Here is a 23,877-nt window from a genome sequence, read left to right on the forward strand (position 1 = left end):
AGACCACCCCTCTAAAAATCCAAGAGGAATAGACCAGAATGTGCGTAGGCTCTCAAGAAAAGTGAGAACAAGGCCAAATTACTCCCCAATTCATCAAGTCACTTTTCCCATGAAAAAGTCTTTTGTAGCCAGTGCTCATTTACCAATATATTTACCAATTTGTTTACTTTGTTGCTTGTTGTATCCCACTCTTTTCTGGGTTCAGTTTTCTTTCAGTAATTCTTTAAATAAAGGTCTCTGATTGAACTTATGTTTTTGTTCTTCTCAAAAATCTTTTCTTAACCTAATTTTTGAATAATAATTTAGCTGTGTATAGAATTCTTGACAGTTACCTTCCCTTATTTTTTTGGCATCCATTATTATTGAAGAGACTAAATATTGTTTTTAATTTTTTTCTAACGTGTATTTATTTTTTGAGACAGAGAGAGACAGAGCATGAATGGGGAAGGGTCAGAGAGAGTGGGAGACACAGGATCTGAAACAGGCTCCAGGCCCTGAGCCTTCAGCACAGAGCCCCACGCGGGGCTCGAATTCATGGACTGCGAGATCATGACCTGAGCTGAAGTCGGCCGCTTAACCGACTGAGCGACCCAGGTGCCCCTAAATATTGTTCTTTTGAAAATCATGAGTTTGTCTTTTTTTTTCTTTGATATTTGGCAGCTTAATTACGATGTGTCTAGGTATGGATTTCTAAAAGTGTATTCAGAGATTTTTGTTAACCTGAGGATGAATGGATTTTTTAGGTTCTGGAGAAGTCTCAGACATTATCCCTTTGATAATTGCTTCTCACCCCTTCTTTTCAGTTTCTTTTGGATCTCCTATTAGAATGCGTAGGGTCTCTCTATTCTAACCTCTATGACTCTTATTAACCTTTCTTTGTCATCTATTTTTAATTTCGAGCACTCTACCGTTTTTAGACGTTAATTTTCAAACTTGTCCTTTCATACAGTACTGTTTTCATCATTTCTCTCCCTTCAAAAAATCTATTAATCACTTTAAACATTCTAATTTTATAGTCTCTTTTAGAATATTTTATCACATTTTTAGTTCTTGGGTGCTAATTCTTTTATGTGCCAACTCTGCCACATAGTGCTTTCTTGTTTCCTCGGTATGAATTATATTTTGACCATAAATTCACCTTCACTGAGGCTACTTTTTCTGTGGGAATTTTTGTGTACCCTGGGTCATAGAAGTATCCTAGAAAGCTTTTGTATTTTTTTTGTCAGAACCCTGAGGAGTCTCACTAGTCCCAGAACAGTTCTAATTTTTCAGTTTGGAGTTCATATATCATACAGATAGTGTTTATGTATATAATACAGTTGACCCTTGAACAGCATGGATTTGAACTGCACAGATCCACTATATGTGGATTTTTTGGTTAACTACAGAATCATACTGTAAATTTATTTTCCCTTAAGATTTTCTCAGTAAGATTTTTTTCTCCAGCCTTGTTGTCAGAATACAGCATATAATACATATACCATGAAAAATATGTTTATCAACTATGTATCAGTGAAGATTCCGTCAATAATAGGCTATTAGTTAAGTTTTTGGGAAATCAAAAATTATACATGGATTTTCAACTATGCAGAGGATTGGCACCACTAGCTTCCACATTCATTAAAAGGTCAACTGTACTTTGTGCTGGCACAAACCTGGGTGTTTTGATTTCTCATAGATGACTTTTTTCCTACTCACTGCTTTGAAATGGTTGTCAATCTTCTTGTCTACTATATCTGGGGTCTATTTTCTTAATCTCTCTCACTTATATATGGAATTTCAGAAACAAAACAGATGAACATAAGGGAGGAAAAAGAGGCAAACCATAAAAGAGACTCTTTACTAGAGAGCACAAACTGAGGGTTGCTGGCGGGGAGGGGACTAGGGTAAGGGTTAAATGGGTGATGGTTATTAAGGAGGGCACTTATGATTGGGCACTGGGTGTTATGCATAGAGGATGAATGAATCACTGAATTCTACTCCTGAAATTAATATTACACTATCTGTTAACTAGAATTTAAATAAAAATTGAAACAAATAAAAAACATATGGAAATAGTCATATGCTTAACGCTTTCAAAAAAAGAAAAAAAACCCCACTCCTTCCAATCTTTCAGTACCCATGATGAGTTCAGTTTCAGTCCCCTTACTTTACTAGGGCCCAAGCTCATAATTCCTATCTACATGTGGGTGTCAAAACTACCCTTAGGTCTGTACATGTTTCTGAATCCTGTGAGAGGCTATGCAGTGTTAGCTCTCAGCAATGTTCCTAGCTATATCTTTGTTGCTGACATATAGTATTTCCCTTTTTATTAAAAAAAAATTTCTTTTGGATATATTTTATCCAATATGTTCATGTTTGTGAGGGAAGGTATCTGTGTAAATTCAATCTGCCATATTGCCAGATATTTAGCTCATATACTTGCAATAAATATTTAATCCAGAATTTCTTTTATTAAAAAAATTTTTTTAATGTTTATTTTTGAGATAGACTGAGACAGAGTGTTGAGCAGGGGAGGGGCAGAAAGAGAGGGAGACAGAATCTGAAGCAGGCACCAGGCTCTGAGCTGTCAGCACAGAGTCTGACATGGGGCTTGAACTCACAAAATGTGAGATCATGACCTGAGAGCTGAAGTCAGATGCTCAACCAACTGAGCCACCCAGGCACCCCTTTGATCCAGAATTTCTACTTCAACTGGATTATTGCAGTAATTTGCTTCCTGTTCTTTTTTACATTGTCTTTCTCCTATTAATAGTAACAAGCTATCTTCCTAAAGTATTGCTTTGACTTTGTTATTTACTTCTTCAAAAAATTAGTGATGGTTCTCCACTGTGTAAATTCTTCACTCTGGCATTGAAAGCCTTTCACAGTTTGACCAATTTACTTTTCCAACCCTATTTCCTATCACTTTTCTACATCTATTGTTTTATCTCAGCCAGCTTGACCACTTACTATTGTTCAAGTATGACAAGTTTCTCCAAGTTTTTGTGCCACTGTCTTTCTCTGGAATATAGCTCAAACTTTACATGCTTTATTAAAATCTTCAAGGGGGACCTGGGTAGCTCAGTCAGTTAAGTGACCAACTTCGGCTCAGGTCATGATTTCATGGTTCATAAGTTCAAGCCCCACATCAGGCTCTGTGCTGACAGCTCAGAGCCTGGAGCTGCTTTGGATTCTCTTTCTCCCTGTCTCTCTGCCCCTTCCCTGCTCGCACTCTGTCTCTCTCTCTCAAAAATAAATAAACATTAAAAAAAAATTTTTTTAAATAAAAATTAAAAAAAAAATCTTCAATATTGTTTAAGATCCAGTGTAAGGTATCATGAGGCCTCCAAGACTGCCTCAGGTTAACTTTGTTTCCTTCCTTTTCTAGCACTTTGTACCTTTCTTTCTTACGACCTTTTTTACATTCTGTCCTCCACCAGTTGTTTTGTCCATTTTACTAGATTATAACTTCTAGATTATGACCTTTACAAGATTATGAGGGTATGGAATGTATTTGTTTTTGTATACTTTAAAACTAGTCAAGGAAGGCCTTGAACTAGAGAGTGCACAATAGTTATAAAATAGGTAGGAAATTCACTCTAACAATAAATGCTATAGTAGAGATTTGCATTGGAAGTCTAGAAGCTTCTGTGTTTGAAGGGCTAAAAATGGGACACTTGTCTGAAGGCAGGAAGCAGGAAGATCTTCACAGAGGAGGCCACTTTAGAATCGTGCTTTAAAAAATGAATAACTCATAAGGTGGATAATGAAAAGGAAATAATGGGCAGAAGGGGGAAAAAGTACAAAAAAGGTAAATGACACTGAAAAATAAGGTGCAGTGGCAGAGAGGCATCAACAGCATACCATATTTGGGGAATCAGAGGTTACTGTTAAGCCTACAATGCCTAGGACAGATATGATGTACAGCTGAAGTCTAGAGCTAGATCACAAAGGATACTGTATGCCACACTAAGAATAAGAAGTCTTTCGTTTACCCTGTAGGCCAGGTGTTTACCTTTTCAAGAATGAAGACAGTTTTTTTTAAGTTTATTTATTTTGAGAGACACAGAGAGAGAAACTGGGGGCGGGGAGGGCAGGGAAGGGTAGAGGGACAGAATCCCAAGCAGGCTCCGAGCTGTAAACGCAGAGCCTGATGTGGAGTTCAATCTCAAGAACCATGAGATCATGATCTGAGTAGAAATCAACTGACTGAGCCACCCACGCACCCCAAACACATATTTTTAATGTACAAAAAATTATGCCTCCCAAAGTAACTTTTTTTTTTTTTAGCATTTATTAGAATAGTATGTATGTTCATGTACCATGAGTTCTAGGATACTTCAACATATACTTGTATTTTGCTAATCCCTAAAGCTTGTACATATATGAACAAAAAAACTGCTACATATACATAAAATCTGACTTTAAAATTCAATTTTCATTTCAATTGGAATATGGACTCCTAAATTACTTGCAAAAACTGCCCCCCAACCTCACCCAATCCTGATGACCCACAAGTCAGGAAGTACTACTATAAGATATTTAGAAACACTGAAACAGATGGAGACTGACATGATCAGATTCAGAGTTTAAAAAATACTTTGGTGGCAGTGTTAAGGATGGATTAGAGCAAGGTGAGACTGGATACACAATGGTCACTTAAAAGACTGTAGTAGACTACTAGTTATTTTTAAAAAACTATTATTTTGTTTTGTACACATGGCTGCTCAACTGCAGACTATTATTTCTTATCTTCTTTGTAACTAAAGCCATGTGACTAAAGTCACCAGTGTGTATATATGTAACATGAGCAGCTTCCACCTTACTTGGTTAAAATCCCTTCTACCTGCCCTGATTTAATTTTCCCTTTTCCTGTAAATGGAAACACAGATTACGCAGAGACCCAACTTTGACTATGCAAATGAGTACAAAGCTCTAGGACAAAGGTTCTTTACCTGCAGGGGCGGTCCCCATGTTCCCAAAGGGATCCACAGACAGAATTAAGGGGGGGGGGCAGTGTTTTAAATTAACCTTTAACTAAAAGTTAACATTTGTTTCAATCATGAATATAGGCACAAATCACTGAAGTATTAATAGTACGTGATTTTTCCCAGCATAGAAATCAGATATTTGCATACATTATAACTGTTGGATATATAATTTCAAACATTTATGGACATCAATACTATGAAATTATGGTAATTATTAGACCACTGTACCTTGTTATGTGTTAAAAAGAAGCACCTATTTCTATATCACAAATTTGTACTTTTATATATTTTAATAACCATATTTCAAATACTGTTTCCTTTGTAATTCTGTGTATTGTATTTTATTCATTTAACACTATTACAAGGGATCCACAGGCTTTAGATTGCCAAAGGTATCCCAGCATAAAATGGTTAAGAATCCCTGTTCTAAGATATCAGAGCAAAAAGTCTGAAGGAAGCTGGGTTTCTGAAGGAGTTCATAGACCAGATACCCTGATAGCTTACACTGCTCCCCTCCAAACTATTATTTAAGAGAAACACTTGTCTTGCTTAAACCACTATATTTTTGAGTCTTTCTTACAGAATCTTTGCCTTTACCCTCACTAAGCTTATTAAAATATCTTGCATTAGTGACAATAAGTCCTCAATTAAGGAAATGACAGTCAAAATGGAAAGAAAATAAAAACGTACAATTTTTAGTAAGTAGATTTCATAAGAGCAAGTGATCTATTTCATGTTTGAACTGAAGTAGAAGGTGGTAACCAGGTTTCTAGTGTGGGAGACTGAGTAGAATTGGTATGTACTGTTAAGATAGGGCTTATGGAAAGAGAAGTCAGTGTGATTTGAAGCAGTGAGTTAGGTTTTAGAAATGTTGGATTAGAGAAATCAGTGGTACAGAGAGAAAGGGGTACAACAGACAGAATTGCATCTGGAAACTCCAAAGAGGAATCTGGGTCAGGCTAAAGAGAAAATCTTGACTGTAACTGGCATACAAATGGTATTGAAACTAAAGACACAGAAGAAATGAACTAGGAAACCCATATAAAGAGCTTTGGACTGGCCCCTGGAGAATACTGACATTTAAGATATGGTGGAAGAAAAGGAGCCCCTTTGAATTTACATTTAAGTCAATCAGCTAAAGAGGAACAAAGGTATTACTTCTTATTTACATAGCACAACTTTCATTTATAAACAAAGGAACTATTTCAGAAGTTTTATTCAAGCATACCAAAGTTCTATTAATGAAAAGCATCAATCCAAAGTAGGAATATAAAGTAGTAAAAATTTCTTCAGGGCCTTCATGATTCTTACTTAGTACATATTTTTTGTTGCTTATTTTGTCTTTTTTTTTTCCTTCTCTAACAAAACCTGCTGTGAGAAAAAAATGTAAAATTCACCAAAATAGATGTTTCATTAAATATAAAGGACTACAAATTTAAAAGGTTATCTTTTGTAAGGAGGATGTTATTTTAATGAAATAAGTAAAGATGAACTAAAAGAATGTAGCTCTAAGGATGAAATTTTAAGTATTATTTGAACACAGTTTCAGAGTGGGAAATTAAAACTCCTACCCAAGACGACTCTCTATGCAAGGAGATGTAGCACTAGTAATTTAAGATGGAAAATCGTACACATTTTATTTATGTATTTATTTTTTTAAACGGTTTTTAAGTTTTAAATTTTTTTGAGGGGGGGCAGGGGTAGAGGGAAAGAGAATCTTAAGCAGGCTCCACGCCCAGTGTGGAGCCTCATGTAGGGCTCCATCCCATGACTGTGAGATCATGACCTGAGCTGAAATCAAAAGAGTTGGAAGACTGACACTAACCAGCTGAGCCACCCAGACACCCCTGTACATGTTTTAAATATACTTTAGCTATGTACTTTTCCAACATTTACATTAACATTGTAAAAATTATTTCCTTATGAAATCTCCATTATGATTTTGCTTACTTTATATCACTAGCAGCTTAACGTAATATACGGTTTTCATTTAGTCCAGAATAAGTAACATTTAACTTCCTTTTGTCCTAAGTATACATCTTCCAGACTTCAAAAAATAGACTTTCTGCAGCACCTAGGTAGCTCAGTGGGTTGAGCATACGGCTTCAGCTCAGGTCATGATCTCTCGGTTCGTGGGTTTGAGCCCCGCGTCAGGCTCTGTGCTGACAGCTCAGAGCCTGGAGCCTGCTTCGGATTCTGTGTCTCCCTCTCTCTCTTCCCTACCCACACTCACACTCTGTCTCCCTCTCTCTCTCTCTCAAAAATAAACATTAAAAAAAACATACTTTCTGGTCTAGTGATTTAATAATTAAATTTTTTTAAATTTTATTGATTTATTTTGAGAGAGAGAGAGAGAGAGAGAGAGGGAGATGGAGGGAGAGAGAGGGAGAGAACATGAGCAGGGGAGGGCAATCCTGAGAGAGAGAATTCTAAGCAAGCTCTGCACTGCCAGTGTGGATTCTGACATGGGGCTTGAACTCACAAACCATGAGATCATGATCTGAGCTGAAATCAAGAGTTGGACACTTAATTGACTGAGCCACCCAGGTGTCCCTAATAATTAAATTCCTGTTTGCCCTCTATTCAAACCATTCAGGATTTTAAAGACTTTCTTTCCTCTAAGCATGTCTCTGTACAAACTGAAAACTTTTACAGGGAAGACTATTCCTAATATTTGATTATTTTAGTTGTTTTTCTGTGGGCTATCTTTTATCTTCCTTTTGTTATGGCAAACACAACTAGCAAAAGTGTAGAAGGAAAGGAAGATATTTTCTACTTTGTTTCTATAACCTTCTATGTTATGTTGACCACTGCAAGAAGTCATGTTGAGAGTTTTCAAGAATTTTTTTTTTCCTCATGTGATAACACAAAAATATTCAAAAAGTATAGTCTGGATTATTTTCCTCGAAATGTACTTTATGCCTTTGTGCAGGAGGAAGTTCACCTACTCCATTTCTGCCCATTCACAGCCTCTCAAAAATCTCTCTACAGTTTATCCCCTCTAGCTTAACATTCCTTTACCCACTAAAACTTTAAAATCCTGGGGATTTCAAATGTACTACCTTCTACGACATTTCTGAAAAACAAGACAGACTCTTATACAAAACCTTGGAAACCCTGTCTTCTGTCTTTAAGTCAGTTCCAAATTCTGACAAAAATTTTATTATTCTTTGCTTATTAATAAAGTTAGAATCAAGGGGAAAAAAGCTCATATGTAACAGTTTTAAACTTTCTTTATTATCAATACAGAGTACACAAACTAATTTTCAAGAGTATATATTTTGTTCCAAGATATATTCACATTAGCCAGATTTTATTTAAAGACAAAAGCAGACATGCCATTTTATATCTTTTCTTTTACAACTACATGTTTATAGAGTCATAAAGTCATCAATTTTTTATGATCAGATCTAGAAAGTATACTTATAACAGCTATATGATAACATAAATATACACAATACCTGAGCTGTCTTAATAGAGATGTTGTAGAAGAAAGTTTACTTATACCCATAAATATGATGACATCTCCTGAGAAGCTTTTAAGAAATACTTAATATATCATATGATTTTAAATGGGAAGACAGTTATATTAAGAGAATAGCATTTAAAAAGAATAAACTTGCATATCTTAGATTTTAGCATTACACTTTTTAATTTTTCATCATAAAAGAAAAGAATTTTAAACACTGAAATAACATACTACTTATAAGTAAAATGTCACATTGAGTTTGAGTCTAAGTAGGTAGGAAGGAAACCCACATTTATCTGATTTTTAGTATTTAAAACCCTTGAAAAAGCATATGCTTTATTGTAGAATTAGTACTCTAAAAAATACTGACAGTAATAACACACTATCAAATTGTATACAAATGGCAGCTATATAATTTGTATGTTTAACAACTTAAATATATGCATTTCTTAATTTAATCTCCTGATGAACTACCTCCAATATCAATATTAAGGAGTTCTTTAATTTTATCATATAGTACTAACACCAAAGCACCCCCTGTACCACGAAGGATATTGGAGAAGGCACCACGAAAAAATGCATTGATTCCTTCATGTTGGTATATCTTCACAAAGCAGTCTAAAGTTCCTTTATATTGCCGTTCAGCCTCACCACTCTATGTAAAGAAAGACAAATAATTTGTCATTTTAATATCTTTAATCTTTAAAAAAATTTTTTTTAATGTTTATGTTAGAGAGAGACAGAGCAAGCAGGGGAGAGGCAGAGAGAGAGGGAGACACAGAATGGAAGCAGGCTCCAGGCTGTGAGCTGTCAGCACAGAGCCAGATGTGGGGCTCGAACCCAAGAACTGTGAGATCATGACCTGAGCCAAAGTCAGCTGCTCAACCAAGCCACCCAGGTGCCCCAATATCTTTCATTTGAAGACATATTTTTTTTCAGCACTAAGGATAGATTAAATTAACACTGTATTGAGTATGTTGAGTCAATGGGCATATACTGAATACTGTACCCAGTGGTTGGAGAATTCTCATCTTGAAAACTGACCATATGTTAGGCTTCACAAAGTTCAAAAGATGACATCACATACTATGATTTACCCTCTCACTACTTTGCAATTAAGTGAGAAATCGATAGCAAAAAAAGATAACTAGAAAAATATCAAATGTTTGGCTATTAAGAAAAACACATCTGAGAAAATATTTAAAGCCTCATAATAACTACCAAACTCCTTAACTAAAATTAAGCTTGGGTAGTAAGTTATAAGGAAATTAATGACTTTGAAATATCAGAAAGGAAAGGCTGAAAATTAATGAACAATCTAAACATTTTTAGAAAATAAACCTAGAGAAAGTAGAAATAAGAACACAGCCCACATAAATAAAGGAAATAGGAAATAAATATAACAGAAAGTATACAAAGTCAAAGATATTTACTTGAAATATTTTACTGAAAAATTTCTAGAAACACTATTTGAGGAAAAACAAGAAAGTCTCTAAATTTCTTAGAAACATCAAATGTAACATCACTGCAGATGATCCAGAGATTAAGAAAAAGCAAGATGATATTACAAACAACTTCATGATAATTGAAAACTCAGAAGAAATAGACAAACTCCTAAAAAAGCATAATTTACCAACAGAATAAAAAATAAAACATTGGAATAATACATGAAATTCATTAAAGTAATCCAATTAGTTGCTGAACATCCTCTCTTAGAGAAAACCATGTGTCCAGATGGCTTCAAATGTGATCCCTACTAAATATTCAATGAACATTTAATTCCAATCTTACAGAAGTTATTCTAGAGAAGAGAACAAGTGGAAGACTCCACATGTTTTATGAGGCCTGCATAACCCTGGTACCAAAATTAGACTAGGACAGTACAGGAAGGAAAAATTACAAGACCAAATCACTGAAAAAATGCAAAACTCCTAAACAAAAACTAGCAAATCAAACCCAGCTAGAAATATAATACATAATGACCAAGCTGGGTTTATCCCAGGCACATAAGATTTGTTTAGCTCTGGGGGCGCCTGGGTGGCGCAGTCGGTTAAGCGTCTGACTTCAGCCAGGTCACGATCTCGCGGTCCGTGAGTTCGAGCCCCGCATCAGGCTCTGGGCTGATGGCTCAGAGCCTGGAGCCTGTTTCCGATTCTGTGTCTCCCTCTCTTTCTGCCCCTCCCCCATTCATGCTCTGTCTCTCTCTGTCCCAAAAAAATAAATAAACGTTGAAAAAAAAAAATTAAAAAAAAAAAAAAAGATTTGTTTAGCTCTGGAAAACAGATTAATGTAATATAATAGGTTAACATATAAAAAATGAAATCATCTTAATAGATATAGAAAAACATAACCACCACTCATGATTAAAAACTACTACAACCCAAAACAGAAATGAACAGCCATAATATGATAAAGGATAACTACAAAATCCCACAGGTAACATTTTTAAAAATTTTAAACAGATTTATTTATTTTTTAAATGTTTATTTCTGAGAGAGAGAGAGGGCATTCACACTTACATGAATGGGGGAGGGGCAGAGAGAGAGGAAGACAAAGGATCCGAAGCAGGCTCTGTACTAAGAGTAGAGAGCCTGATGTGGGGCTCAAATTCACGAACCTGAGCCAAAGTCAGATGCTGAACTGATTGAGCCACGCAGGTTCCCCCAGCTAACATTAATTTATGTAACACTGAAGAATTCAATAAAGGCATAAGATTAGCAAAAAAGGTTGACAGTTATTACTTCTTTAGTATAACACTAAAACAGAAGTCTCAGCCAGTGCAGAAAGGCAAGAAAAGGAAATAAAAAGTGCAAGAATTGGGACACCTGGGTGGCTCAGCTGGTTAAGTGGCTAACTCTTGGTTTCTGCTCAAGTCATGATCTCACGATTTGTGGGATGGAGCCCTGCATCAGGCTCTGTGCTGGTGGCATGGAGGCTGCTTGGGATTCTGTCTCTCTCTCTCTCTCAAAATAAATAAATAAACATCAAAAAAAATTTTTTTAAAGTGCAAGAATTGATAAGGGGAAGAAACACAGTATTATTCACAGATATACACCTACGTTTAAAAAAATACAACTTCAGAGTGTAGATATAGACTAGTATTTGTAATAGGGTTTAACAAAGTTGTAGAATATAAATGAAAATACAAAAATTAAAGAGTACTATTATGGGCTGCGCTGTGTCCCCACAAAATTAATATACTGAAGTCCTAATCCTCAGTACCTCAGAATGTGACTAAATTTGGATATGGAATCTTTATAAAGGTAATTAAGATTAAATGAGCTTATTAGGGTAGGGCCTAATCCAATTTGCCCATCCTTATCAGAAGAGAAACAGAAAAAAGACCATAGGAAGACACAAGGAAAAAGACAGCCATCTATAAACCAAGGAGAAAGGTCATCAGAAGAAATCAGCCCTGCTGGACTCTTTGATTCAGACTTCTAGCCTCCAGAACTGTGAGAAAATAAATTTCTATCATTTAAGCTACCCAGTCTCTAGTACTTTGTTATGGCAGTTCTAGCAATACACACACATATACCTAAAACCCCTAGGGGTGCCTGGGTGGCTCGGTTGGTTAAGCGTCCAAATATGGCTCAGGTCATGATCTCATGGTTCATGAGTTCAAACCCCACATTGGGCTCTCTGCCGTCAGTGCAGAGCCTGCTTTGGATCCTCTGTCTCCATCTTTCCATGCCCCTCCACGGCCTCCTCTTTCTGTTTCAAAAAATAAATAAAAATTAAAAAAAAAAAAGCTTTAAAACTCCATACACCCACAATTTTTTTCTGAATTATTGTGAGAGTAAGTGGCAGATTATCATGTCCCTTACCTTCAAACACTTCTATGTGTATTTTCTAAGAATAAGAATATTTTCTTGCATATCCAAAGTACAGTTATCAAAATCAGAAAATATAACATTGATACAGTACTATTTACCTAATCCATAGTCTATATGCAAATTAACTTTCCATTTAAAAAAGTTTTTCAATGTATTAAACTACAGCTAGATATAGATCAAGAGGAAACACAGGAGTAACTAAAAATAGTCTGTGAGTGAAGTAATAATAGGTGTGCTTTACCTTTTCAGGTGGCCTAAAGGATTTGTAGACATAAAATGAAGATAATGATAGTAACTACACCTCATGGCATTGTTCTGTCAATTAAATGAGTTAAAGTGCAAAATGCTTAGGACAGTATCTGGGACACAATAAGCACTCTATTACTATTCTAGCTTTCTGGCTCATTATTTTTAACTGCCCTCATGAAACCTATCATCTAGGTATACTGAACTACTTCTCAAGCCATACCTCTACATATGTTTCCCCTCCTCTGTTTAGAATGTTCTCTCACTATCTAGAGAAAAAAAATCTATTTACAGACATTTAGCTCTCCAAGCGGTCACATCTGATCACTTTAAATATTTAGATATCCATCCCTCTGTTGCATTCCTGGAACCTATGCACATTCAATTTATACCATTAACTGTATGCATTTAATACTATGCTATTAATTTGGAAGCAGATTCTACCTTATTTTGTGTCACCATAACGTAGCATAGATTAGGCACTCAAATATTTGCTAAACAAATGAATGTAGCAAGTAACATCAATAAGCTGGATGTACCAAAATTTTGATTTGGAGATTTATATTTAGAACATAGATCATTAAAACAAGTTTTCATCCTCAGAGTTAAAAATTATTTCCTTTATTAAAATATACTACAACAAATAATAACATGTCAATGGCTTGTGACAGGGCTTACTGCACTTAACCTAATATTCATTTAAGATAGACATACTCATCCAATCCGTGCCATCCTCCTCCAATCCCTGCCATCCCCCTCCACCTTTCAGATATGTTATAGGAGTGGAAAGAATTTCTATTTTGATAACAAAAGAGGAAGAAACTTTTGCTGGATGAAGTTTGTTTGGAGATAAGAAAGGATACAAGAACACATCATACATTTATTTTTAGTAAATAAAACAGACATCCTGCCTTTCGGCCACAATTTCTCTAAAATTTGAGTAAGTTTATATTTGAATATCAAAGATATTAGAAAATTCAATTAGGCTCACAAATAATAATATAATACCTGCATCATCATGCGTCTTCTAACTGTGTCAAAGGGATAAGAGAGAATTCCAGAGCAAGTGGTCACAACTTGAGCAATGAAAAAGGAGACAAGAAACGGGGTTTCCTTTGGTTTTGGTAATAAGCCCTAGAAATGAAAAACATGTCAAGTAACCATCTAAATTTCCAAAATACCTTAAATTCTTAAGTCAAAGAGTAACTCCTATAATGAGAGGGTTCAATTATACTTCAAATGCAACAAAACACAGTTTGATTTAATGTGGAAAGATTAATATTAGGAGATCAATAAGAAAGAAGTATGCTGTACATGGCTTCACTTTAAAAGCATACCTGAAAGAAAAAAGCATACTTGCTATTATCAGAGATTTGTTATTAATGGCAAACACTAGGAGAGATAGCAGCCAGTGACCAAAAAAGTTCTTCCATGGCTCTTCCTCATAGAGTTAAAAATTAAAGAATGCCTGATATTATCATCAACAGTATTTGATAAGCAGCTTTAAAACTCTAAGCTAGTGAAGAAACACTCCTACATTTCACAACTACTACAGGTGATGATAGAGAAAAGCAGAGGAAGAACACACATAAAATTTTCCATTACTAAATAAACATACATAAAAGCATGTTAATTTCCATTAATTTAATCTGTCTAAAAAATACACACCAAACTAAAAGTAATGTCCAGACCACAATAAAAATGACCTTCAGAACTGCTGGGTGGTTCAGTCGGTTAAGCGTCATGACTCTTGACTTTGCCTCAGGTCACCATCTCATGATTCATGAAGTGGAGCCCTGAGTCAGGCTCTGGGCTCCATGCTGACAGTGCTAAGCCTGCTTGGGATTCTCTCTCTCCCTCTCTGCCCCTCCCTAACTCACACTTGCTCGCTCTCAAAAGAAACTTAAAAAAAAAAATGACCTTCAACAATTATATTTATACTAATGAGGGAAAGCAGAAACAATATGTAAAACAAAATTTCTCTGAAGTCTTCATCTTATTTAGTAAGTAATACTGATATTAATTTCATTGCTTCCTTTTGGAAGTGACTGAGAACATGGGATTTTTGCCACTTAACATAAATTACTTAATGATTTCTAGATTGTTTATCTTCAATATGGGGATATTAAAAGCTACCCTAGGAAATTGCAAGAAAACACTTAACAAAGTTCCTAGAACTAAGTATTAACTCAAAAAATGGTAGCTATAATTACAATCTTCCTCTTTCCTACTTTATGATAAGTGATAATCAAGTGAATGTAAAATCAGAAAACCTGTTAGAAGGTGTCTTTCTATATGCTAAAGATTTGATTATGATGTAAGCCTAATTAGCATGTTTTCTATTTGTAACACAATATACAGTGAGTTGTTCAGTTGCAAACAGCACAAAAACTTAATGTTTGGGTTTATGCTTTATATGTAAAGTGAGATCCATAATCAAGTTATAATTTAATAAGGTTATGGCAAAGTCATGATTAAACAAAATTCTATAATGTCTCTTATTTCATCATTTATTTTCATTTCCATAATTAAAAGTAAACATATCTGCTGAACAAACTACTCATTAAAACAATAAAAAGAAACAAACCAGGTATTTAATATACAGCAGCTAAAACCTCAAATTACCTTAACGGTGTCATATGCTCCAAAATAGGAGGCTCGGTACACAATGATGCCCTGAACTGAAACACCAAACCCTTGGTACAAACCAACAATTCCATCCGATTTTGCTATTTTTATAATACAGTCACCTAAACCCTTGAATTGCCGCTCTTCAGGACCTAAAATAAAACCATTTAAAATGTATTAGCAATGTTACATATCAGATAAACACTTTAATCAAAGAAATTAATCTTACAGACTTAAATGATCTGAAACTGCCATTTAGAAATCTTTCTAATAAAAAAGGACACAAATGAAAATCCTCTCATTTGTTTACAGAGAATTAAAATTTCAAATAGTATCTTAAAATATTTTAACTGAAAATATTAATCTCTTATAAAAGCAATCTAGGGGTGCCTGGGTGGCTCAGTTAGTTAAGCATTGGGCTCTTGATTTCAGTTCAGGTCATAATCTCACAGTTCATAGGATCCAGCCCCACATTAGACTCTGTGCTGACAGCTTGGAACCTGCCTGGGATTCCCTCTTTCTCTTTCTCTTTCTCTCTCTCTCTCTCCCTCCCCTTCTCACACACACACTCTCTCTCTCAAAATAAATAAACTTAAAAAAAAAAAAAAGCAAATAAAAGCAATATATTTCAATCAATTTGACTTGCCTAAAACATTTCAACAAAATTACCAGAAGCTACTAACTAGGGTTCAGAAAAATAAAATAAAAATACTCCACAACTTACTTAAGTTGAAAAGCAGAAAGACAGACACAGCAAAAAGACAAAGCCAAGAACTAGCAATTTTAAGGATTAATAGTTTAGATGAATTATCATATTTTTCTAGTGTTTGCTGGTTTCATTTTTATTTTCCCTTCACCTAGAACTCCTTTACAATATTTTAAAGTAATTGTATATAGAATATAATCTTTTCAACTTTTATTTATTTATTTATTTATTTATTTATTTATTTATTTATTTATTTATTTTTGGGACAGAGAGAGACAGAGCATGAACGGGGGAGGGGCAGAGAGAGAGGGAGACACAGAATCGGAAACAGGCTCCAGGCTCCGAGCCATCAGCCCAGAGCCCGACGCGGGGCTCGAACTCACGGACCGCGAGATTGTGACCTGGCTGAAGTCGGACGCTTAACTGACTGCGCCACCCAGGCGCCCCTAGAATATAATCTTTCAAAATAAACTAAATTCTCCCAATTTTGAGAGAAAAATATTACAGAACTGAACTAAAAATAAGAGAGTTTTTTTTTCACTTTCTTAGCAATAACAAGAAAATTTGGATTGCCAGTTAAACATGATAGTTGGAACTCATATTTTCATCTTTATTCAAACTGCTACCCCTTCTGAGACATTTTCTCTGATCACTTATCTAAAACTGATGTCACTCCCTGCTCCCTCAACATTTTTTCATGTTGTTTATTGCTAAATGACAGTATATTTTAGTCATTTATTCATTTTTTTTTTTTTTACTTGTGTTTTCCCCTTGACCATGAGGTACATGGGCCATGTACCATGAGCTCCATGTTTTATGTGGGGTATCTATATGTGTGTCTCTAATCTCATATCTGAGGCAGGGCCTTGATCACAGAGGTACTCAATAAGTATTTGTCAAATGAATCTCTTGCTTTGAGAAATTCTACTAAAATGGTAATAAAAGAATAAAACAGGTTTAAAGGTATATAGGCAAGAACAGTACATGACACAGAATGAAATCCACAAATATCAGCAAGATGGAAAGGAGATGGAAGAGTGGTAACTCACTCAGTAGAGCAGAAAAAGTTGAAACTTACTTTCTTGCAGAGAGAAAAGCAAGCTGTTTTACCCCAATAACCTCAGAAAGACTTAGAAATTAGAGTATTGCTCTTGAGGTGAAATCAATGTAACATATGAATGCTCAAAACCTCACCCCCAAGAAGCCAAGTGCCTTACTCCTCTGCCATCCTCAGAACTGAACATAAGGCTCCAGACTGAATGGGGCCAATTGATAGCCCCTACTGGTGCCAGTTCTTCCACAACTGCAGAAAAAAGCCTCGCACAAAGATGTATCATTGTGAAATGTCAAGATCATTAGGGACAAAAGGTAATTAAAAAGAAAAGTCACATACAAAAGGATCGGCAGTTAAGAGATTGGTTTCTTAAGAGCAATATTAGAAACAACAGTCCAGAGAAATGTTTTCAAAATTGTGAAAGTGACTTTATTTTTATTTTTTTTAATTTTTTTAATGTAAATAAACATTAAGTAAGTAAATAAATAAATTTTTGAGACAGAGCACTAGCAGGGGAGGGGCAGAGAGAGAGGGGGACACAGAATCTGAAGCGGGCTCCAGGCTCTGAGCTGTCAGCACAGAACCCGACACAGGGCTTGAACCCACAAACCACGAGATCATGAGCTGAAGTCGGACACTTAACCAACTCAGCCACCCAGGTGCCCCAAGAAAGTGACTTTAACCTAGAATTGTAAATATGGTCAAATATTAAGTAAAAGGGTAAAAACAGAGATATTTTTAGACATTCAAGATCCCAATATATCTCCTATCTGCTCAAAAAGCTCAGGAGACTATGTAAGAATATAATCTACCAAAATAAGAGTGTAACAAAAACAGAGGAAGGTATGACGAATAAGGACAGAGGCAAAGGGAATCTCTGGGATTAGAACTGTACATGTAACCTAGAGAGGAGCCATAGTTGAAACAGGAATAAATTCAGGGAGGGATCTAAGAGGTGGCTCTCTAGGAAAAAACTGGAAGTTACGAGCCATCTTCATATCTGCTCTTTTGTTACTGCAGTAATGGCCTTCCCCTTCCTTCTTTTGAGGGAAAAGAAAAAAGTAGTAATCTTTAGGCCCTATTATTCTACCATTTGGTTGAGATAAGATTTTTAGAATGTATTTCACGTTGCTATAGTATAACTCTACAATAAATAATACTTCACTCAAAACGCAAATAAGGAAGAGTAGTATTTTTGAAAATTCTATACCTTTTCCAATATCAGCACCTAATCGGGTTCGGGCAAAGTCTAATGGATAAACTACACATAAGGATGTTGCTCCAGCAGCTCCACCAGAGGCCAGGTTTGCCAAAAACCACCTCCAGAACTGAAACATATTAATTAAAAAGTGGTTATTAAACTATAGAATCTGTTTAAAATTTTTACTTTTATGAAGGTTAAAAAGTCAGATTTTCAAAATGCTTTTATAAAGTAAACATCTATGATAATGCATATCATATTGTGCAAAATATTTCCCTTCATGTTCACAAAGCCTGTTTCTTTCCAGGTAGTCTGGGAGATAAAGTTTAAATGCTGATACACAGAAATTCCAAGATATTTTAATGGCCTCCAGCAAAAGTAGTCCAAATTAACAAGAGGCCACATAAGATAATTATCTCTTTAGACTATATAAATTTTTTGTCAATAACAGTATTAGGGGGCACCTGGGTGATTGACTTTGTTGAGCACCTGATGCTTGATTTCAGCTCACATGATTCCAGGGTTGGGGGATTGAGCCCTATGTTGGGCTCTGCGCTGAGCATTGAGCCTGCTTATGATTTTCTCAATCTCCCCCTCTGCCCTTCTCCCCTGCTCACACAGGTGCTCTAACATACATACATGAATGAATGAATCAATCAATGAATCAATGAATAAATAAATATTAGTGTTAGCTATGGCTAAAATGTCAGGTACCTATGGAGGCTTTAGTTATATTCTTTTTTGGTATTGGGGGGGGGCAATAATACTTTATAATGCCACAATTTCACTTTGTAATTTTAGTTGATATTAAACAGCTCAAAAGTTAACAGCTCAAAAATATATTATGTTCAACTGCTGACATGAAAACTGGCAGAAATCAATTATAATATAGTTGAGTGGCATGTAAGTTAGGCCTTACTGATCTGGTTCACTTGGGCTATTGAGGTTCTTTTTTTTAAAGTTTACTTATTTGGAGAGAAAGTACATGGGCATGCATATGCAAGCGGGGGATCCCAAGCAGGCTCCATGCTATCAGCACAGAGCCCAACACAAAGCCCAAACTCATGAACTGTGAGATCATGACTTGATCACTGAGCCACTCAGGTGCCCTAAGCTATTGAGGTTCTTTTTGATAAACATTTAAAATGTGCCCTGCTTAGGTCCAGTAAACTTCTTTTTAACATCTAGAGCTTACTGGAGAAGAAAAGAATATTTGAATTGGAGTGGTTATAGAAAACCTAGGGTCCAAGGCCACTGTAACCATTTAAAATACATTAAAATGAATACTATTCTAGTCAGGTTCAGTTTTTTGCTTTATTCTCTGGCTTTTATTTCTAACAATAGTTTTAAGTCTCAGACAGCTTTGGAACTCTTGGCCTAGAAGGACCTTCCCATCATTTTTTTCCTATTTTTTTAAATACAAAAGTTATTGATTTATACTCTAATTCAAATTCAACTTCTTCCATGAAACTTCTGATCTCCAAACCCATTCAAAACTGTATGTAATCATCTCTCTCCATATACTTCAGCTCTCAGAGAATTAAAGGTGAATCCTATGACCAATATGTAAAATATGTCAACATGTTCCAGATTCTCACTTAAATAGTATTTACAATCACTTTCTTCTATTTGTAAGTATTTGTACTCATCTTACCTCCTACAGACTATAAATTTCTTGAAGTCAGGATTATTATTTAACAGCTTTATTATAATATAATACAATTTACCAATATAAATTCACCATACAATTCAATGGATTGATAGTATGTATATTCATTCAGAACTGTGCAACCATCAGCAGCTTTAGAACATTTTCATCACCCCAAATGCTATACCCATTAGCAGTCACTCCACATCCAACCCATCTCCCTGGGTCCTAGGTAACCATTAAGCCCCTCTCTGTCTCTATAGATCTGTCTATTATAGATACTTCCTACACAAAGAATAACACAGTAGATAGTCTTTCATGACTGGCTTCTTTCATTTAACATAATGTTTTTCAAGGTTCTTCCATGTGGTAGCAAGTATTAGCACTTCATTCTTTTTTATTGACAAATAATATTCCAGTATATGGATTTACATTTTATTTATCCATTCTTCAGTTCATGGACATTTTGGTTGTTTGTATTTTTTTGTGGCCAGAATTTTTTTTAATGTTTATTCATTTATTTTGAGAGAGTGTGTATGTGCACATCCATGGGGCGGGGCAGAGACAGAAGGAGAGGGAGAGAATCCCCTCCCCGCACATAGTCCGATGTGGGGGTTGAACCCAGGAACCATGAGATCATGACCTGAACCGAGATCAAGAGTCTGAGTCTCACCCAACTGAGCCACCCAGGTGCCCTGATGCCAGGATTCTGAATTTACCTGTTTATTTCACAATACAAGTCATAGGACCTTACCCAGAATAATAGTAATATATTCAATAAATATTTGTTTAATGAGGTACTAGGAATGCCACATACTATCCTCAGACCCCTATGGCTCCTTTGCAGCAAAACTTACTAAGTTTTGTATGGGTAGCCCTGTTTCCTAATCACCCAGAGACAGTTAGATTAGGAGATTGCATTTGACCCCAAGGTAGCTAATCTATAATCTAGAAGATAATCTGTAATCTGGTAGAAAAAGATGAACAGGGCCAGAGTCTATTTCTTGGGAATGTGACTTTACAGTTCCATGCCAGTTAGCAGTAAGGACAAAAATGGAAAAGTTATTAAAAAGCTCTTTTTTTTGTCTTTTTTGAGACTGTTTCAAGTTATAGATCCTCTTCCAATAAAAATCACCTATGTATAAACACACTGTTAGTGGTTTAAAGTATTTGTCAAACATGCATGGATCTTAGGAAGGCAGACTGATGTGTTTCTGGGTGGATGATCGTATAATTTATTATCCATACCATGATACTTCTGACAGTGGAAGTGGGGCCTTTGAAAAAATGACACAGACAGACACAACATGGATAAATAGTGTGGCCAACCTTCTGATGGAAGAAAGAAAGAGAGCAGGAGGGAAGAATGAAAGAAGCAAGGAGGAGAAAAGAAGTATCTATGTTGAATGATAATCCTGCAAGTGTTCGTGTAACAAAATCTATCGAGGGATAGATTAAGCTAGTTAAGCTTGAAAATAAAATAGACCCAGAGGAGGTAATTTATTGATTTAAATTAGGGTTTCAGTTATTATAAATTAATAAATTCAGATATTACTATATTGTAAAAGGAGAGGGTAAGGAGAGGAATCAGGGATAGACAAGAAGATGAAATAATCTGAGGGTTCTGGAGGAAAATAATCTTGTTTCTTTTCTCTCTCTCAAGTTTATTTATTTTTTTTATTTCGAGAGAGAGATAGCACAAGTAGGGGAGGAAAGAGAGAGGGAGAGAGAGAGAATTCCAAGTAGACTCTGTGCTGTCAGGGCAGAGCCCAGTGTGGGGCTTGAACTAATGAGCCTTGAGATCATGACCAAAATCAAGAGTTGGATGCTCAACTGACTGAGCCACCCCAGTGCCCCAATCTTGTTTATTTTCAACTGTTGACAAATAGATATTGTGTGACCAGACTCAATGATGCACTGAAGAACAAATGCCCTGGAACCAAAGTTCTTTCTAACAGAGCTTGTCTGGGCATGAAGGAAAGCTGGGAGAAGTTCTAATCTTCCCTGTTGACGGTTGTGCTGGAAGCTGCTAAAAGGGGGCAGAGAAACATTCTGTACCCAGGTTCAGCTAAGGTTCACCAAGTCTAGTCACCTTAGCTCAGAGAGGAGTAGAGTTCAATTGAAGAATCTGAATTTGGGAGTGAGGAAGACCTGAACAAATGACTTGGTCAAGTGCTCTCTGCTCTGAGTCTTGCTTTCCTTACCTGTACAGTTAGGATAAAAATACCTCAAAAGGTGAGGGGAACATTCAATGAAACAATATAGAGCTGAGCTCAATATAGGTGCATAGCTCCCCACAATGGTTATTTTTAAAAAAATTTTTATTTTAAAACAATAGCAGATTCACATGAACCCTAAGAAATAATACAGAGAGAATCTGTAAACTCTCCAACTAATTTCCCCCAATGGTAGTTTTCAGCATAACTATAGTAGAGGAAATCAACATTGATAAAAACTTAGACCTTATTCAGATTCCACCCATTTTGCATGCATTCATTTGTGTGTGTACTTAGTTTTATTCAGTGTTATCACATATCCAGTTTCCTGTGACCATCACCAGTCAACAGTTCCATGATAAAGATCCCTCAATGCTATCCTTTTACAGCCACAGCCACCTACCTCAATCCTGGCAACCACTAATATGTTTTCCATCTCAATGATTTTGATATTTCAAGAATTTTATATAAATGGAATCACAGAACAAATAACTCAAGATTGTTTTCTTTCATCCAAAGTTCCTGCATGTATCAAAAGCTTACTCTTTTTTAAAAATTTGTTGTAAAATATATGTAACATAAAATTTACCATTTTAGCTATTTTTAAGAGTATAATTCAGTGACACTAAGTACATTCACAATATCATAAAAATATTTCTACTCTCTACTTCTAGAACTTCATCATCCCAAAATAGAAACTCTGTACCCATTAGATAAAACTCCCCATTTTCTTTCCTCCTGGCCCCTTAATTCTATTTCTTATCTACGAATTTAATTTGCCTATTCTAGATACCTAAGTGGGATCATACAATATATGTTTTATCAACAGTTTGTTTCTCTTTATTGCTGAGAAGTATTCCATGGTGTGATGTACCATAGTTTTAACTATTCACCTGTTGAAGGACATCTGGGTTAATTCTAGATTTTGATCTATTATGAAATAAGCTTCTGTGAACATGTGCATGCTAGTTTTTGTGTGAATGTAAGTTTTTATTTTCTGGGATAATGCCCAAGGGTATAACTGCTGGGGCGTATGATAAGCACATGTTCAGTTTGTAAGAAACTATTGTTCTCTTTTCTAGAGTGGCAGTTATCATTTACATTCCCACCAGCAATATAGGAATTATCTAGCTTCTCTACATCTTCACCAACATCTGGGGTTGTCACTATTTTAGTCATTCTGATAGGTGTATAGTGCTATCTCATTGTGGTAGATCGATCACTTTAACATTTATTTATTTTTGAAAGAGAGAGAGAGAGAGAAAGAGAGAGACAGAAAGAGAGAGAGAGAGAGAGAGAGAGAGAGAGAGAGAGAGAGAGAGAACGAGTGGGGGAGGGGCAGAGAGAGAGAGGGAGACACAGAATCTGAAGCAGGCTCCAGGCTCTGAGCTGTCAGCGCAGAGCCTGACAAGGGGATCGAGCCCACAAGCCATGAGCCAAAGTCAAGACACTCAACCAAGTGAGCCACCCAGGCGTCCCACAAAAATCACTTTTAAACTCATATACTATATTTGTTTTTTCTATCTTCCCTACTTCTTTTAAAACCATGTAGAAAAACCAAAAATACTGATTTTTCTATTTTAATTATTCTTCTTCACTTTAGAGGGGTGGACAAAGATGAAATAAAATTTTGATGTCCAAAGTCAGAAGTAAAAGGGTCATTAATATCCAAATTTAGTAAATAATACATATTACATTCTTACGTGTGACTGAATACCTTTACATTATAAATAAGATAGGATGTCTTTATAGAAATACTAAAGATGTTCTTACTTTCTAATAATTTGAAATTTATTATAAATACTTAGCAAAGATCAAAGTTAACTTTAAAACTTGTAATGAGATGTTATTTATACTGCTAGGAATAGATGTTAGTAACAAATATTCTGGTTAACTCAGG

The 23,877-nt window shown here is 35.5% G+C and overlaps 1 protein-coding gene across 1 annotated transcript in view; it reads right to left on the reverse strand.

The window, feature by feature from the left end:
- Positions 1-8,220: 8,220 nt before the first annotated feature.
- SLC25A31 (solute carrier family 25 member 31) overlaps positions 8,221-23,877 on the reverse strand; it is a 28,551-nt gene continuing 12,894 nt past the window's right edge. The window contains exons 3-6 of the mRNA XM_047855977.1: positions 18,123-18,240; positions 15,150-15,304; positions 13,533-13,658; positions 8,221-9,097 (exon numbers count right to left, since the gene is read on the reverse strand). Coding sequence (XP_047711933.1) covers positions 8,897-9,097; positions 13,533-13,658; positions 15,150-15,304; positions 18,123-18,240 — 600 coding nt within the window. The 3' untranslated portion in view covers positions 8,221-8,896. The remainder of the gene's footprint in view (positions 9,098-13,532; positions 13,659-15,149; positions 15,305-18,122; positions 18,241-23,877) is intronic.

Source organism: Prionailurus viverrinus, chromosome B1 (genome assembly GCF_022837055.1).
Source record: "Prionailurus viverrinus isolate Anna chromosome B1, UM_Priviv_1.0, whole genome shotgun sequence".
Classification (NCBI taxonomy): domain Eukaryota; kingdom Metazoa; phylum Chordata; class Mammalia; order Carnivora; family Felidae; genus Prionailurus; species Prionailurus viverrinus.